Here is an 18,775-nt window from a genome sequence, read left to right on the forward strand (position 1 = left end):
TTTCCTTATTTCTAACTAATTATAAATATATTAATTAAATTGTGCATGGATGTTATTTTTAATTAAAACAATATTTTATTGATAGGAATAATTTTTATTTTAACAACTTATTTAATATTAATAAATAATTAAAATAAAAATTACATTAACTCCCAGAGGTTAATGTAATTTTTATTGAACAACCATCGTTAATATAAAATATGATGAGAAATGAATGGTAAAATTTGTAAAGTAATTATTAAAAAGATTATACGACCATACAATAAAAAATGAAAAAATGAGTAAGGATCTTGATGGATTTTCATTCAAAATCTTACCCATTTTTAAAGAGAATAATTATTTTACGAAAAACAAGAACAATTGTAACACAGGAACACAAACAAATGATAGTACATTCAATTCATCTTCCCCACATGTGTAACATAATGATCAATAAAGACCACACAAATTAAATTTTAGTTAAAAATGATTTTTATTGTACATAAAATTTGTATAAAATTTAGAAAGTTGCACAAAAGGTAGAAATCAATAAAATGGAAAGGAAATGGAAATACATGTATTCGAATATAGGACCTTATACTTTAATATCATTTTAAACATGATTAAATTAAGTTTTAACTTATAGATTAGGATAAATTTAAGCATTTATATTATGATAATGAACCAAAATAATCATTTTTAAAAAGTTAGACATTTTAAAATACCGAAATTAAAATCAAAGAAAAATTAAAATAATAGAAACCAAAATAATGATCCCAAAATTACAATAATCAAAATGAGAAGGAGAAAAAAAAAGTTGAGAATAATTTCCGTTTTTTTTTTATCATGAAAAAATGAGAGAGAGTGGAGGAGTGGTGATGAGATATAGGACATTAAATTTTGAAAAGACAAGACTATGTCTAATCCGATTTATTCCAGCGGGAGGATGTATCTAAGTCACCATCATTACTCATTCCTAAGCCCAAAGTACCATTTTTTCTTCTTATCTTTTAGTTTTTCCCCATCAACTATTCACATCTTTACATCTTTTTTCTCTTTTTTCTTTTACTCTAATGTTTCATTCCAATTTAATCAACTTTCTATCATATCATTTATCAACTTAAATTAAATACTTCCCCCACGGGTAACATACTTATAATATTTAGAGGAGCACTCAAGGTATATTATAAAATTTTGTTAGGTCTGTTATATTATGTGTGGAATACTTAACGCTAACATGAATATAACGCTAATATTTAAGTATCGTTCACTATTAAAAGTCATACTTGTTATTATTTTTTTTTTATTTTTTTGGCTAAAATTATTCTTCTGGGAGGTTCAAGACTGGGACAACTCCCAACTTGATGGTGGGACCCATCTGTGGTCGACCTAGAGGTGTGGTGTCTAGGTCGGGCGCGACTTCCATCCCCCGCTGACAGGTAGATCACAAATTTCGAGCTTGTCGAAGGAAGGGCAAGGGAGGAGGTCCGACCTCTTGCACCCCAGCCCTCATACTATCATGCAAGCTCTGATCCAGCAGGCCGAACTCTCGAATCCATCGCAATCCTAAAATAGGTCGAGTCCTACCTCAACTTGGCCATATCCTTAAAACTCCCCTAAGCGATGACAAGCCCTCCTCCTAAAAGTTACAAATACAAGGGGTCACACTCATTCAAAGTATACATTCCTAACTGTCAATCCATTTCATTTTCTTCTCCTCTTAAGCTCATAGCTTTGACTTAAGCATGAGAGTATACGGTAAACTAACACACACCACACACATGTCTCTTTTTTTCTCTATATTTGAGCAGATTATCACATCCCTGATTTATCGAAACAAAATTTCGTTCTTTTCCTCTTCATTATCAAACCATTCTCAAACATGCATTCAAATGGTTAAAAATCACTTAGAATTGTGCGAGTCACATATTTGGCAGCTATTTGATGCATTTGGAAATCAATACTTTGTTTGCAAGTTGCAAAACCCAGCACAGTCCCTACTCCGAAAAATCGGATCTCGTAAATTAAGAGGTGGGGATAAAGATGGAAAAGTGACACCACCGACTAATTTTGGGGGTGGGGTTATCCTGTCCCTATAATTTTATTTTATTTTTCTCTCTCTTTTTTTTTTTTCCGTTTTTTGTTTTGTCTTTTGTTTTATTTTTGGAGATAATTGTCCCTGTAATCTAGCTGCCCCCTTATTCAATCACCCCTCGTATTTTATGCTTAAAAAAAGGTTGTTTAAATAAAATAAAAGTGAAAATAATGCAGAAGTCTAAGCCGGAGGACGGGTTTGATTTTAGAAAAATAAAAAACGGAAGATGAAACTTTTAATTGGTCATAAAACAAATAATAGAAATCGACAAAATCTTTCTGGTAATTAACAACGATTTTTTTTTTTTTTTTGAGGCAATAGTTTCTTGAAAAACTATTTCATGTAGCTTTGGAAGTAATTTTAAAGAATGAGTACACAATCTTTTTACATTTAAGATTTATGGCTAATATAATTTGAAATATTTATTTTGTTCAACTGTCCCGTTCGTTGAAGCTTTTATTTGAGGGGTACTATTAACATAGGACACGATGATTGATATACTAGAAGTGGGTCCTTTTCCATCCTCTTGTATCAACGAAAGGTATTTTCTTAAATGTTCTGACCCTCACATATAATTAATACGAACTCTACCCACCAACCTTTAAAACACACACATACATATACATTAGTATGGTGCCAGTCACACAGGCGATATTAAGTTAGAATTAGAGTTTTATGAGTGTAGCAAATAGTAGAGTTTTGTAGCCTACCTTTATCATACTTTTATCATGAGATTTCACTTTTTATTTATAGACGAAAGAAATCTAGAGGAATTCAAAAAGGTATTTCAAATTTTATAGATTTCTGGATCTTCTTCCCTCGTGAGCCCCTACTGAGCTCGTGATTTGTGACTAACGTTGGAGAATGCCTCATCAAGCTCCTAGCCGAGCCAAGCGAAAAGATTTGTGGCCAATAATAGTCGGCCTTGTGGCCTAATTAAGTTGAGGCGGCTGAGGTTGATCAGCCTCATGGCTCGACCGAGCTGACCAATCAACATTGGTCGAGGCCTATCCGAGCTGACCAATACTAGTCGACTACAAGGCTAGGGTGAGCCGACCAAACTTGGTAGGCTAAAAGGCCTAAACGACTCGACCAATACTAGTCGCCTACCAAGGCTAAGTCGAACCGATCTGCTAGTTGACTTTTGTGGTCAGCTCGGCCATGGATTGGTTGAGCCAACAAGCCAGTCCATTAGTTGGCCTTGGTCCTTGGGTTGGGTCTGCTTCTTCGAATTCTCTAGCGCCCACTTGATGTTTGAGCTTGGTTTGTCGAGGTTTGATTGTTTTTAGTCTTACTTTACTTCATTCATAACATATAATATCACTCTAAGTCGAGAATAGCCTACATCGAGGTGCCAAGTTTTTCTGTCGGTGGAGCTTTTGGGAAAGATTAGTTCATTATTCCTAAAATAACTTTAATCCATCCGACGATGACTCTTTTCACTCAATATTGTCATATCATTAAGGCTAACTTTTGTCCTTAAGGACAGGTGGGTCTTAACTTGCAGTCAAGCCTCCCTTATGCCTTTACACTCAATGGTAAATTAACGTTTGGTCCAAAGAAACTTTTGTACATCTTCATTACCTTTCGAGAGGCCCACCCCACACTCCATAGAAAATATCTATCTTGACAAAAGGTTAACCTTCAAGTATATAATGACATCTTATGGCCCCCTATACATTAAAAAATTCAATTTTCTAATTGAATGAGCTCATCAGTAACATTTCATAAATATTAAATTAACTCAATTTGACCTAAAGAAAGATGGGCATGTTACTTCTTGTTTTATTTTCTCTAGATATCGTTACAATCTGAATTGAATCTTCACGTATGCTATAAAAAAAAACAACACCGATATCATAACCATCTCATCCGAGGAAAAAAAATGGTTTGGTCTTAAATGGTACAAATAGAAATGATTTAAATTTGCAAATATTGCTACACTAAATCAACAACACAATCATATAGATTCACATATAGTTTTGTAGTTGCATGAAATGAATCGTGGCTTGATATGGGACAATGAAAAGGAATCAAACCACACACCAACTGTTAGTACAATTTGACATCATTGTACACTAAAAAACGACGTACCATTGTATTTGATGTGAGTAATAACTGTGTCGTTTCGTACAAATTAAAGGCATTTTTAGTACAATTTTGGAAATGCCCAACCACAACCCTCCAAACATCACACAAGTTGTAGGCAGTTGGCCCCGCCAAACAATTAACAACCACACCCACAATCTCTAAAGTTCCCTTTTTTTTTTCTTTTTTTTTTAATCCTTTTAAAAGGTAAGTTCATAACGTTTATTCTAAATGAAGAAACGTCGGACTTACTGTTTTAGCAAGTTTTGAGTTTAATTATGAAACTTAAAATTTACAAGTTTTATGAAACGATGCCGAAATTGAGCTAAATTAAAACTACATCGATCACTACGTTCGTCTCATACAAATGTTTCTTTTCACTCTTAAATGAAGGATCAGCCGCATGTACCTACCTTCAAAAAACCCAACCTGTGTTCTATTGGGGGCATCATAATCTTCACACCAATAGTTTTCTCTTGTTCAGTTCAAACCGTGATACTGCAGTCTAGTTGTGCTAGAATCTCATTTTGCTAGACCGTTCACTTTAGAAAGTCTACTAGTAAGAATTCCTCATGCGAGTATTTGCAAACTCTCTACCCATCAATAACGAATATTGTTAAACCAAACAACCATCATTAGGTCTTTAATTATGCAGACCGCCGGAGTCTTTGTTCTGCTTCAGAAGAAATAGGCATATTTTGCTTAACATTGAATTTAAAAATTGAAAGGTAGTATGATGGTGTGTATTTAATATACTGTAAATATTTTTATTAATTTCTCTCATACTTTTTTTTAATATAATTTCTCTCACACTTGTGGTTTTAGAAATTAGTTTGAGACCTAGGAAGAAAATTATGTAATATGTCATAGCATTTTTTATTAATCAATTACTAAACTCAAAAAGCTAAACTAGTGGATTAGGGCAGAAGAAAATTTAGAAAATTGACTAGACAATAAAATTTATATATTCTTCCTTTCGATCATTTTCACGAGCTTGATACAAATTAGGTGATCATATTCATACCTTTTTTTTTTGTTACCTTTGATTATAGTATTGTTTTTTCAACGTAAAGTTCGACACAATGATTTTAATATGGTAGAGCACTCAAAATCAATTATGTTTTGGTTTATAGATTTTCAAGAAGCGTATTTTACTTACCGGATTTTAGAAAAATTACAAATTTTATCCCTCTTTTAAAATAGGTTTATTTTAATTATTGACCGTAAAAAATAAATAGTTTTCACCATTGCTGTTATTCTATCATTTAATATTCATACACTTAATACTTCTCTTAGCCAACTTATGTGACTTTGCTACTGTCCACGTGTTAGCACATTAATACACATATTTCTTGTTCGGAGTCCATCCGAACAAGGGACAATGGTATGATATTATCAGCTTTGAGAGCATAATTCTCATGATTTTGCTTTTTTTTTCACTCAAAAGGCAGATGTTATCCCTCTCATTTCTAATAATGTGAGACTTTGTTTGCACTTTTTACGTATCCAACAATCTTCTAAATCATAACTCTCGTACTAGATGTTGTGAGCACATCCGAGCAAGGGACCCTCCATATTCCCATAATGGATTCGTTTCAAACATAACCCTAACAATTTTACTTTTTATTTCACTCAACAATCATCGTATCAATTGAGACGTTGTCCTTCATATACATACACACGATTATCTCATTCTCTAACCAACATGGATCTTTATTTGAACTCTTTACGTATCTAACATTTCTAAAGATATAAATATGTATCTCCTGTAAAATAAATTTGATGATAAACAGTGATTATTTTTTTTCTTTTTTTTTTTGAAAAAGTTAGGACTATAAGAGACATTCATTGAGAAATATAACAAATAAAAAAATAAGGATTTAAAAGTTTTGATTTTTATGATAAATGAAGTTTCTGGACCCCGACAAAAGACCAAACCTGAAACAGTGAAAGAAAAGGAAAAAAAGGGGGAAAAATATGATAGCGAGGTAGCAATACTTAGGATATTTATGACCCATAATAAAATTTTATCAAACTTTTTCGAAAATAAAATAAATGCCTTTTTTTCATATTTATCTATACTACTCATAAAAAAATTTATTAACAATTAGCGAAAGATGAATATAAAAGATGATTACATAACAAATATCGATAAATGTTATAATAGAGACATTATTTCTTTCTATTTTTTATAGAGATATTTTTTTATCTCGTTTAAGAAAAAAGATAAAGAGATATCAAAATTTTGATGAAAATAGCAGGAAAATATGTGGCGATGAATATTTTGTAGTGGGTATTTTTGGGCTTTGGGTACCGACAGATACAGTCCAATGTATTTCCCAGCTCTGACAATTTTCACAGAACTGAAAAAGCAGATATAATTTTCACCCAACCATTTCCACTTTTAACCTTTTTTTTCTTTTTCTTTTTTATTTTGTTCATTCTCCGTACACATTTCAACACTTTCACTTCACTTTCTTAAAGATGAAAATTCTGGGAGTGCTCAATTACACCTCCTTTCTTTAATACATAAATTATCTTTCAAATAAAAATATACAAATAGCTTAGAAGTTACTTACACCAAACTATGCTGGCAATTTGCCAACCACACCATTAGTCTCGATTGGATGTGGTCAATGCAAGAACTGAATGACTGAGAGCCGTGACTCTCTATTATTAAAGATAACCTTCGTGACTTTATTTTTGGTTTCACTGAAAAAAAAACTCCATATCAATAGAGATAATTATTCTTATCTAACCAATATGAGACTTTATTTGCACTCCTTACGACCTCAACAATAACTCGTGCACTCATATACTCCCGGTTGACAACGAGAGCTTGCTTCTATCCAACAGGTCCATATATAGCATTTGCTACACGGATCACATTGTGGGAACACTCGTTCTATCGCACCCTCAATCTTCTCTCCTCGAACAAAGCTACATCATTATTCATATCAATCTACTCGACTATGGCAGGCTTTCTATCAATCTACCGTACAACTATATTTTTTACTATGGTTTTGATATCACTTGTTAAGGACGGGTACCCAATACCCAATACAATAGTACAATTGTATGATATGCGCTCCAAACTTATGGCGTTTAGACATTTTCCTTGATGTCATTCGTCCCGGTGCTCTCCTTGTTTAATAAGTCTGTAAGAAGGTGGATTTTGGCTTACTAGAAAGCAAACCCCACCCTGGATTGTGGCAACTTTCTATTCATCTCGAGCTATCTTGTAGTATCTAAAATGACTTTGAGCACCCGGCTTCACCACAGCTGCATGCTCTCTCCTTCATTAACACTTCCCAATCTACAATAGACCTGATCTTCTCTTGATCCATCTGAATTACATTGTTCACTTTGGACATATAACTATCGCAGCTTTGCTTTCATTTTCATCCAAAATGAAGATAATCGTTTTCGTCTATATACTATGGATCACTTCATTTCCTAGCCAATACAAGACTTTATCTGTACTCATTGTACAATCCTAAAGCTTTTACTTCTCTACATGCTATACTTGACGATAAGCAGAGTTTATTTCGAGAAGAGATCTCCAAAATGACCTTGTCAAATGAAGATTAGCAGGTTCGAATCCCCATACATCGATAAATGTTCTGTTTCAAAAAAAAAAATAAGAAAAAATAAGAAAAAAAAAATTGAAAACATCGATAAATGTTCAAACCGTTCGGGCTAGCATCCAATTGGTGAGCCCATTTCCGAATCGAACTTTGCCCATTAGACTGAACAGAATACAATTTCATTAAAAAAAAAAAAAGTAACAATGATAATAAAATAATTCCAAAAAGTAGTTCACATAATAAGCTAACTGAAACAATCAATGGACAATGGTTAATCTTTATTATTATTTTTATAATTTTTTAAGTCTACGGTTATTCTTCTATTTAAATAGATTTTTTTTTCTAGTTTTAAATTGATTATCTTCTTAATTAGAAATTGACGTGTTGTATTATACTTTAAATCAAAAATTCTTAAACCAATGGAACCGTGGTGCAATGGTAGCGCGTCTGACTCCAGATCAGAAGGTTGCGTGTTCGATTCATGTCGGGTTCAAATTCATGATATTAAATATATCCTTTTTTAATTTTAATTAAAACTAAGTTTTTTTTAATTAATTATTAAAATATTAAGTACTAAATTAAAGCTAAGTTTAAAATACATCTGCCACTTGAAAATTTTAAAATTAGTTTTAATATTTTAATTAAAATTAAAAGTTTTTTTCCCTAAACTGTATCTTAATTAAATCTAAGTCTAATAATTAAATCTAAGTCTAAACCATATGTACTAAATAACATGGATGATTAATGAACGAGATTAAAAGGTGTGAATAACATGGACGATTTGTCAGATTTCACCAAACTATAGCGACCAAATTAAAATTATTAAAATATTAAGTGCTAAATTAAAACTAAAGTCTAAATTACATCTACTCACTTGAAAATTTTAAAATTATAAGACCAAATTAAAAGTATGCGAAAATTTTAAGCACCAAATTTGTAATTTAATCGAAAATAATATATATTAAAAAAAAAAAAAACACTTTGATACTGGAGTCTAACATGATTGGGCCCAAAACTGAAGCCTGAAGCTGGTGAGCGAAATTGGGAGGGGGACGGAGGAGAAACCCCAACAGCGAAAGAAATCAAGCAACAGCAGCAGCTTCGTCTCTGAAGGAGCTATGGCTGTCGAAGCTGACGCGTCCGGAGGCTTAGATGAAGTTCATAGCGATGTTCTTGCGGGTTCTAGGCAAGCTTGCTATAAGGTTCTTTCTCTCAATCACTCATTCTCTGCGGTTTCTGTTTGATTAAAATGCTAGAGTGTTAATGAATATGGCAATTTTATTCATCTGAACAAGGCTCGCGATGCTTTTTATGCTTGTGTGGAGAAGGAATCGGACAAAAAGCCTACTGAAATTGCTTCTGTTGGCCTTATTTACCCCGCCGAGTGTAAAGCTTTGAGGGCCGAGTTTGTCAAACTTTGTAGGGCTTCTTGGGTAAATGCCGTTCCCCGATGACTGGAGATTTTAATACAATGTTGGCACTTAGAATTTCTAGTCTCGTAGATTTTGATTTCTGGTGTTTGTGATTTGGTAGGTGAAGCATTTCGATAGGAAGTTTTGTCAGAACAGTAGGGTTCAAAGACTCTTAGATGACAAAGATTCGAGGAGAGGTCCCTTGTCACTTCCGCAGCCTTACACTTTTAAGCCCACTAGTTGAACCAAACACAAATCCCCCGGGTGGAACAACTTTGGGTGGTCAGAATCTTTTATGACGATCGTTGTTTTTGTTCTTTTTTTACTTTGTATAGCGATGATTGTGCTTTAATTTCCTAATAATGCCAATCTTTTTAACAACTTACAAAAGCTTATTCCACCCCATTTTTTTATATTTTTAGGATATGGGAGTTCTATGGCCATTATGAACACAAGAACAGTTATGTAGTCACTTGACTAAACTTACATAGTATTACCCGTCTCTAAAACTATGTCGGTCATGGTCTTGGTAGTTGTTTCACACTATTTGGATGCTTTAATAGTTTGTAGAAATACAAATCCATTCGTCTTCCATAAAGAATTCTTGACTGCATTGCGTTGGTTAGTTGTTAAAGAATGTGCTTGCTTGGCTCATTATTTGAGAATTGCTCAAGGTACCTTTATAGAAATGATTTCTTGATAAGTATGAATAAGGGAAAGTGTGAAGTGCATAGGGAATGTCGGTTGAATGTACGAGGTCAAAGTAGAATGTAGCCTTTAGGAAAATATATATAACTCAATTAAGTGATAGCTCACGGATATGGTGGAAGGAAGCCCAAGTGTAGATCATTCTCAAGAACACATTATGATTTTATTTTTAGATCTAGGCATTGGACATGACTCTACTGATCTTTCCAGCTGTGGATTGCTCCTTCATGACCTTATTTAAAATTCTCAAATCCTTGATCATTCTCTTTGCAAATGCGTGTGGAAAGATAAATACCCAGAGAAAGTAAAGATTTTTTCAATGGGAATTGCTCCTACCAAAAGGTATCAATACACAGGACAAGATTCAAAGAGAAATCGTAAATTATTCAGTTCCTCTCTGCTCTCACTCTCGCTCTCACACTCGCTGCCATTTTATGTGTAGAGCCAGTGAAGAATCCTAGGATCATTTCTTCTTCGCTTGCCCTATGGACAGTGATTTTTGTAAATTTTATTCTCGAAATTGTTCATTTACCCAAAAGAAAGGGTGCTATAAGTATTGAAATTTTGATTTGATGACACCAGCATGCTGTCTTGCTACAATTAAATAATTAATTACATAAGAAATTGCTTCTAGGAAAGGGTTATGTACGAGTACAGTGCTTCAAGAAGCTCCCTGTACTGACTGGGTATCTTCTTGGGAGCAAGACTGCTGTTTAAATAGTTTTTCTGGAAGAGGTAAGAGTACTTGTTAAGGACATCGTTTTATCACAGAATCTTATTCTTTTATCCTTGCGGGAAATTAAGCTAACTCTTAATGTATTAAAACTTCTAGGATTAGATTTCCATACTTTTGAAGGACTTCAATGAAATGATAGAATGAACTTTTGACAACCTAATACGGTTGTGAATCTTTATAGGCTGGTCAAACCCAATGCCTTTGAGAAATTCCTTGATTATCATACTATTGAGATAGTTTGAGATTTATCTAACTAGCAACCACGGGTGTGATCAGAGTTTTAACCTGTTAATCTTCAGGAGATGCATCGAGTTTGACTAACGAATAACGATTGGATTAGTTATTTCAATTGTACATTCTCAGTATAGAGATGATAAGAATGACCTTTGTGGGCTTGTTGAGAACATCAGATAGGATACACAGGACGTGAAGTTATAGGATTCTAGAATTGAGGATTGGCCGAGTGGTATTGGGGCATGGGAAAGGGACTATGGGGAATGGGTTCAAATCTTGGCCACCTATCTAAAGATAAAATTGTAGTGCTTCTTGACAAAAAGGAGTAACACGACCACTTGTTTGATGTCATCACTTTCCCCCATCATCTTCTTACATTATTGAGGAAAATCATAGTGTGCTTTAGGAAATACATTCTACGTTGATCATGTATCTCATATTGGATTTCATGACTGTAGGGATATATATGAAGAGCAAAAGTTTTGTTCTTTGCCTTATCCTCATACAGAGGATGCAACAGTGTGAGCTTTATAATATTTTGCTTCAATCCTCCTCTCTCTAGACTTTTCCTGATAGATTGGAGTTCTCGGGCGTCTTAGAAACCATCCCGATCCAGCCGATAAGCTGACTTTTTCCTCCAGTTTTATTTGCTATATCTCAGATAGGATAATTGAGTTCTCAGGCATCTGAAAATTCTTCAGTCGAATACTATTTGATGATGCCATTCTGTAAGTTGTCTATGGAAGAGATTATTTGATGACTGCATTTTAATTGTCTGTTTGAACAGACAATGTCTCCATCTATAGGAAATATTGGTTCCCCATTACAGACTGTCATAGATACCAGAGGATTATAAAAATTCTAAAGTAGGTATAGCAAATAAGATAGTTTAGTTGAATTTTGTTCCATCAAGACCAACTAAAAAATCGGACAAAATTATGAAACCTTCTCAGCTTATTAAAATATTTAATACTAGTAAGAAAAATCTGAAACTTTTACTGCCATCTAACAACTTTGAAGGGGGAAAAAAAGAACTTGGTTGGGATTAAATTAAATTCAATTGAGTAAGGAATTTCCAATCCCATTGAAACGTCTATGACGACTTTTTTCTCATTAATCATGTGGAAATAATATTATTTCAAAGAAGAAATAATGTGGAAATAATAAGTCAAATGATGAAAATTGGTCTGAAATTAACCTTACCTTTGAATAAAATTTCTAAGGTATTGGACTTTAAGAGTAGTGGACTACTTGTCGCTTGTTGTGGGCCCATTAGTCGCTTCCCACTCCTTGTCCATTAATACGACCAGACATTAAAAAAATATTGGAGAATTCAAAGTCAAAATTGATGTTTTTTTGGTTTTTTCTTTTCCATTGTCCCGTTTAATTTTATGAGACAACTATTGATTCTAGAAATTTATAGAATTATGGGATTTGAAATCGTCATTTCAAATTTCCTTTACTTTTTTTTCATCTTGAATAGTCTTTCTCATTCCCCTTCTTATTTTAATGCGTATTGTTCATAGAGAAATCTTTCATCAACGATAGAACAAGATTCCTTTTGTATCAGGTCAATCCCAATTGAATTTTCTATTGGCTCTTTTTTCACCTAATTCTTTGTTTTGGAATGTGGTATTCTCATTCATCTCTTCTAGAAGAATCTGACACTAAACCACTCCATTCCAATTCCATTTTTTCCATTTTTTTTTTCATTTTTAATTTTAACTTTAGTTTTCCCTAAACGCAACTCTTTTCTTTTCTCTCCTTAAAGTTTTACTTTCCTTTAGTTTGAAAAGAAACCCTTTTTTCATCCCTTCATATAACACACTTGTTTTGGATTAAACTTGACGTGTGTTTATATGATGATGGGAGATTAATTTCAATTGTAGTTTTACTTTGTGACCCATAAAATTGAAAAGAAAAAACCTGTCAATGAACCGTAAAAAAAAAACAAGGAGAAAAGAAGGTACGATTTATTGTCTATAAAATAAGAAATGCATATCGTGAAAGTCTCACTTTAAAATAACAAAATTTCTTAGAGCTTTAAAAATTTTCCAATCATATAGAAGATAAAACTCAAAAATGATACCATATGCATACCATCGTAAGAAAAGAGAGTTATTATAAAAAGTTTGAAGAATTATAATACTCTGATACCAAACAAACTTATGTTGAATTTCAATTTAGTTAAGAGGATGAAGAAATTCTAAAAATTAATTAAAATATAGTGTGTACATCTCAAATCGTGTCTTATTATCATTTCAATTGAAACTCGTATTCATTTGATTGTGTTGATGTGGATAGAGATATGATTGAGTTGAACTAACCACTCCCACCATTTGAACCAAATGCCTTTTCATTATTATCTAAAGCTACCACTTGCTTTTGTAGGGAGTAGGAAGCAACATCCTCTTATCCATTATAAAGGGTGTTCTACAATATTTAGGATTCATTTTGTAATAATTCTATTTTTAAAAAATTTATTTACTAATGATTTATATGTTAATCTACTTTTTTAATTTTAAAAAAGGGAGAATTATCATGAACCGGGTGCATTTAGAAAATTTAGCAAAAGAGGAATGAAGAATATAAACCCCAGATACCATGTATTATAAAAATGGTGGCTAGTGAAAGGTTACCTACCATTTTCAAATTCTATTGGCCAACAGCTATAAAATAATAATGATAATGATAATGATAATTTGGGGGAAGTTAAAAATAGGGGAAAAAAACTCGGTGGAATGGAACACTTTTTTTTTTCTTTTGTAAATAAAATAAAAGTGAAATAGAATCATTGGGCATGAGTTGTCAAAGCAAATATACTTACACAGTTACACATAATAATAATTACACAATTTCCTAAAAGAAGAAAAACAGATGCATTCCAACGTCAATTGTCGTACCAAATTCAACACTATAAATAAGTAATGAGAGAGAGAAGAAAAAACTCTTAGTCCTATGTCCCAAATTAATTGATTTATTTTATTACTTAAGAGTAACGTCTAAACCCATCTAACCTTCAGTTAATTATAAATTAAACCCAATTGGAAAAAACAGTCATCTTTTTACAAAAGGAGGAGATGATATATATGAATTATGATTTGTAAGCAACTCTGTCTAATTAATTAGTCATCACTGATTTGAAAGCACAAACCATACAGTCAAGTAGAATAACACAATTTAATTTAAAAATACGAAGAGGGGTTGGTTGGTTAAGTAAGCAATTAACAAAAATTGCTTTAATTAAACCCATTACCAAAAAAAAGAGAGAGAGAGAGAGAGAGAGAGTTTTTTTTCTTGGGATGTGGTGCAAAGGAGAAGGCTTTTGATGTCAGAGGGAGGTGGCTTTGCCTTCGCCTTTTTAGGGTTGGCCTTAGGTTAGGGTTGTAGCCGAAGTCCACGAGAATACGGCGCCGTATTGAAAGATGCCTTATTTTCGTAGACTTCTCCAGTAGTTGACTCCATTAAAACTTTTCATTTTCTAAAGTCAATCCTCAACGCGCCGCCGTGTTCTCTTCACGGCTTCGACACGGAGGCCGCGTCTTTGACGGAGCCGTTCCCCATGCTCGTGGATTGCACCGTCAGCACCGACATGCTCGGCGACGACGGCCCCTCGCCGTTGGATCCCATCACCGGGTGCTGGCCGTGGCCGTGGCCGCCGCCGTTCATCATCGGATTCCTGGAGTGACACGTGGAGGTGGATATCGCCGTCGCTAGCGAGATCGGCATCAAACACAGACCCTTCCCCTGCAAATACTGCATCGCCGATCCCATATCCTTCTCCATCAGCTTTGCCACCTGCTGCTCCGTCACCGTCATGCTGTCGTTCGACGACGCCGTTTGGTTCCCGCCGTTCGAACTCCGGCCCCCCTGGGCCCCACTTCCTTGCATACACTCACCGCCCCCCTAAAACGACAGCGCTTCACCACTCAGTAAATAAATTAGCAATACCACCTAATAATAATAATAATATTATTATTATTCTTTTTTTTTTCTCTCTTTTCCCATTTAAACGAAAACGACAGGCAAATCAAAAGCTGATAAAAGGTTTCGCACGCGTGCTACCCTTTTCCTTTTGTCGTCTTCCGTTAAAGGAATTTTAAACTTAATCCCCAAAATTCCTCCTGTTTTCTTTCTATATAATTATATTCATTTTAATTTTCACCCACTTAGTAATTATTTATATATATTTGTTAATGTATTTTACAGAACTGACCTCAGAGGAGACGTCAGCAACAAGTGGAGCAACAGCAGCCGCGCCCCCCAACCTGCTCATGCTCAGAACCTGCACCACACCAAGTAAGAAGAAAATTGAATTAGTAATCCCATTTATAATATTAATTTAAATAAATTATACCCTCCAGGGAATCTTTTTTCTAATAATAATTTAAGAAACAGGGGTAGTGGGGCCCATACCTTGACTTGAAGCTGGAGGAACTTAACGTAGTCGATGATCTCATCCAGCATTGAAGCCTTGTCTGTCTGAAATTCCAAAACCCCACATTAATTAAAACCCCTAAATTAATTATAATTAGCCTCAACCGGTGGAGATTATTAATTTTACCCATTTAATATTTTTTTCTATATTCCAGAGCACCGAAAGCATAATAAAAATTAAAAAGAAAAAGACAAGCGTTGCTAATATTTATATGCTGGTGATTTTGTTGGTAACTGCCTCGCTAATTTATCGACACGTGGCCCTGGTTTTGCGTGATTAGTTTCTCACCGTCAACGTCGTGTGGGAGGGGAAGTTAATGGACCATAATGGCCCTGGTCAGGTGGTTAAATTACGGAACGGAGCAGGTACATAACTGACCGGCGGTTACAGTTTTGCACAGACCCACACCTCCGCAGCTATGCTATGCTAGACTCCGATTCCTTTTTATTTATTTATTTATTTAATTTATAAATTGGGATAAATTGAATTAATTAGCGAAAAAGAAAAAAAGCTGGAGTGAAGATGAAGAATGGAAACTGACCTTATTGGCATTGGGAACGAGTTCTTGCAGGGCTTTCATTCTCTCTGCAATTCTCTCTCTTCGAAGCTACACAAACCAGACAAAATTTTACAAAATAAAATTACAAATTCTAGACCATAATTCTGTTTGGATGCCGGGAAAACTTAGAAAGAACGAAAGAAAATACAATAGAAAATACTATCGATCTTTGTCTTTGTGTCCATGGGATTGGACATTTGAGTCAACCAAGAACAAGTGAGAAACAAGTAAAAAGAAAATGCAATAGGAAATGATTTTGTGGGTAATCTTACCCTTTCGGCGATACTGTGGGGGTCAGTGGCTTGGCCTCTACGAGCTCTGACCTTCTGCTTCGGCTGCGATGGAGAAACTCCGACGGAACCACTCGCCGGAGCTTGGTTCATCCCGTTTCCCGGGGCTCCGAAACTATGCGATTGCATAGAACCTCCCTGAGAAACAGAAAAGAGTTCAAAATCAAATTTAAGAATTCAAAACACCGCCGAGAAATAGATCCACCGCGCAACTAACCGAGTTCGGTGGCCGGAAGCAGGATCCGTCGACGACGTCGTTTTGAGAGCGATCCAAATCGCCATTCCCGAGCGAGAGAGGCATGGGAGGGAGGCCGTGGTCGGCGACGCCATTTCCGGCGGTCATCCCTCTGTTCAAGAGAAGCTGTTGCTGGAGCATGACGGCTGCCTTAGCGGCCGCAGAGTTGCCGCTGATCTGGTGGCTCCGGAGCTTGGAGGCGAGGGCGGCGGAGTCGTGGTCCAAGTGGAGGGCGTCGTCGGAGAGTTCTCTAGGCTTATTGATAGGGTTTAGGTCCCAGGGGGATTTAGGGTTTGGAGGATTCATGTCGGGCCACGAACAGGAGGGGATAGTATTGAGCATTTGCTCGAGGAAATCGTCGTGGGAGGTGGCAGGATCGAAATGGTGAAGGTGAGACGGCGGGATCTGTGGCGGCGCCGCCGCCGGGTTCAAGTGATTGTGGTGGTCGTTGTGGAGATCCTGAAGGGAGATTTGGGAGTGGTTCAACAGAGAGTTCAAGCCTTGCATTTCTCTGCTACAGGGCTGCATGATCGCCGGTGAGTGGATTTATTTCTGATCGCGGTGGAGATCGCCGGAAAAAGATGAACCAGGCGGCGGAGGAGAATGGATTGATTGAAGAAGAAGCTGTCACAGGGAAACCATATGAGAAATCATTTGGGGTTTCGATCGCTATGAAAAAATCCTTAATCTTCTCTTCTTCTTGTTCTTCAAATTCTGCGTGTATTTGATTTTGGAATTTTTGGTAATGGTTTGATTTTTGAGTGTTTGGTTATTAAATAGCAAAAGGAGGAGCTTCTCTCTGCCACACCACGTTTGGTTTTATTCAATATTTTTTCCATCTTCAACCCACTTTTAAAAATATATTTAATTCTATTAATCCTTTTAATTTGTCTACTATATTTTTATTTTAAGAAAACTAAAAATATGTCTTGTAAAGTGTAATAAGTAGGAATATTTTTACTTATATTATGATGTAGTTTATTTTTATTAACTTCTCTATAAATGGATCAATAGAATTTTAAGTTGGCAAATTTTGTTCCTTTTAGGTTTCTTATTTTACCATTGGAAGCTATATTCAGAAGCCAAAAACATAATAACTAAATTTGAATTATACGAGCTTATTAAAAAAAAAGTCAAACAAATTCTTTTATTTAAATTTACTTAGTTGATCCTAATAACTAATTAAAATATTATAAACCAAACGAATATAGGTCAAACATGTTATACCAAAAAAAAAATTTGAAATATTAGTAACTTTTCATGATATAATTATGGATCCTGGTAGTTTTGTTCAGTAAAATTGCATTTAAAGATTTATTTGGTTATATTTATGCAGATTAACGCATAATTAATATTTCTTCCTAATAATTGAAATTAATTAAAAATAATATTTATAATGTTGTATTCTTTTAAAAAGGAAAAACTAGAAAAGTACACGAATATTATATTTGGTTTCCTTTTTGTTTTTAGTAATTATGTGATGAAAATTTAGAATTAAATATTTTCTGCAAATACAGATGTGTTTGTTAGGTTAGACGGCCTTTTTTTAACAATAAAATAAAATCTATAAAAATTCTGTTGTTATTTCTAATAAAAATACAAAATATAACCACGCGCCCACGGCTCGCGTGGTTCTCCATCTGTATCGGCGACGGGCGGTCGATCGCCGCCTGCCGTTCCAAATTTTCCGGTTCTCGACACTCCAAGTAGATCTGATAGTCCACGTCATCCGTAAATACCCCGAACTGCCACGTGGATGCTTTCTACTGCTGATGATTAACAACATTATTTGAGAAGATTAATCATAATTACAACTGTACCACAACAATGATTGGATGTTTTATTGTTATTAATTAATTTCCACTTAAACTTGTAACAATCATTCAGCGAAAAAAAGAAAGAGCCGTGTGAGCCACGTGGAAGTCAAAGCAAGCGAGTACACCAGTTGTTCAGACGAGCGAGTAGAAATTTGAAATTCAAACCCCCATGATCCTGTAATTCCACCACGACGACGACTCTATTCTTTTGGCGTTAATTTATGCTAAAAATTCGATGGGTTAGTTGGAAAAAAAAAAAAAAAACTGTTCTGAATTTTGATTAATTTTTGAAATTTTTAAAAAGTAGAATTTGAAAGAGGCAATTTTTTTTTTTTTTTTGTGTTGCTTTCGTTGATTGAATCTGTCAATGTAAATGGAATGGTATATTAGAATTTAAATTTGTAAAAAAATTCCAACATATCTGCTCCATAAAATATTCAGCATAGTATACTTCAATATAACAATGATTTTGATATAAATATGAGATTAGATTTTTTTGTTTTTTATTTTTATTTTTTTAGTTACTAAGAGAAGAGATGACGAATCTAATAACTTAGAAAGTAGAAATTAATTATAATTGTATAACGGATTCGCATC

The 18,775-nt window shown here is 34.4% G+C and overlaps 2 protein-coding genes and 1 non-coding gene across 5 annotated transcripts; 2 read left to right on the plus strand and 1 right to left on the minus strand.

Annotated features, from left to right (window-relative positions):
* Window positions 1-8,170: 8,170 nt before the first annotated feature.
* TRNAW-CCA (transfer RNA tryptophan (anticodon CCA)) lies at window positions 8,171-8,242 on the plus strand. The gene has a single exon. It is a non-coding gene; the product is annotated as a tRNA-Trp (tRNA).
* A 493-nt stretch (window positions 8,243-8,735) lies between these two features.
* LOC111006886 (Cytochrome c oxidase, subunit Vib family protein) lies at window positions 8,736-9,673 on the plus strand. 3 transcript variants are annotated; one of them, XM_022278983.2, is made up of 4 exons: window positions 8,739-8,951; window positions 9,045-9,182; window positions 9,283-9,443; window positions 9,584-9,673. In XM_022278983.2, exons 1-3 carry the CDS (start codon window positions 8,868-8,870, stop codon window positions 9,403-9,405), a joined length of 345 nt encoding a protein of 114 aa, XP_022134675.1. In that variant the 5' UTR covers window positions 8,739-8,867; the 3' UTR covers window positions 9,406-9,443; window positions 9,584-9,673. The 3 variants fall into 3 exon arrangements, with proteins under 3 accessions (XP_087980964.1, XP_022134675.1, XP_022134674.1); XM_088124838.1 differs by having other exon boundaries at window positions 8,736-8,951; window positions 9,078-9,182; window positions 9,283-9,673; XM_022278982.2 differs by having other exon boundaries at window positions 9,283-9,673.
* A 4,266-nt stretch (window positions 9,674-13,939) lies between these two features.
* On the minus strand, window positions 13,940-17,165 carry LOC111007413 (bHLH transcription factor RHL1). The gene is made up of 6 exons (XM_022279766.2): window positions 16,344-17,165; window positions 16,109-16,264; window positions 15,819-15,884; window positions 15,256-15,321; window positions 15,056-15,124; window positions 13,940-14,745 (listed from the first exon to the last, which is right to left on the minus strand). The coding sequence occupies exons 1-6, from the start codon at window positions 16,887-16,889 to the stop codon at window positions 14,356-14,358; spliced, it is 1,293 nt and encodes a 430-aa protein (XP_022135458.1). The 5' UTR covers window positions 16,890-17,165; the 3' UTR covers window positions 13,940-14,355.
* Between the last annotated feature and the right edge of the window lie 1,610 nt (window positions 17,166-18,775).

Source organism: Momordica charantia (genome assembly GCF_013281855.1).
Source record: "Momordica charantia cultivar OHB3-1 chromosome 6 unlocalized genomic scaffold, Mcharantia_2.0 BLBB01000006.1, whole genome shotgun sequence".
Lineage (NCBI taxonomy): Eukaryota > Viridiplantae > Streptophyta > Magnoliopsida > Cucurbitales > Cucurbitaceae > Momordica > Momordica charantia.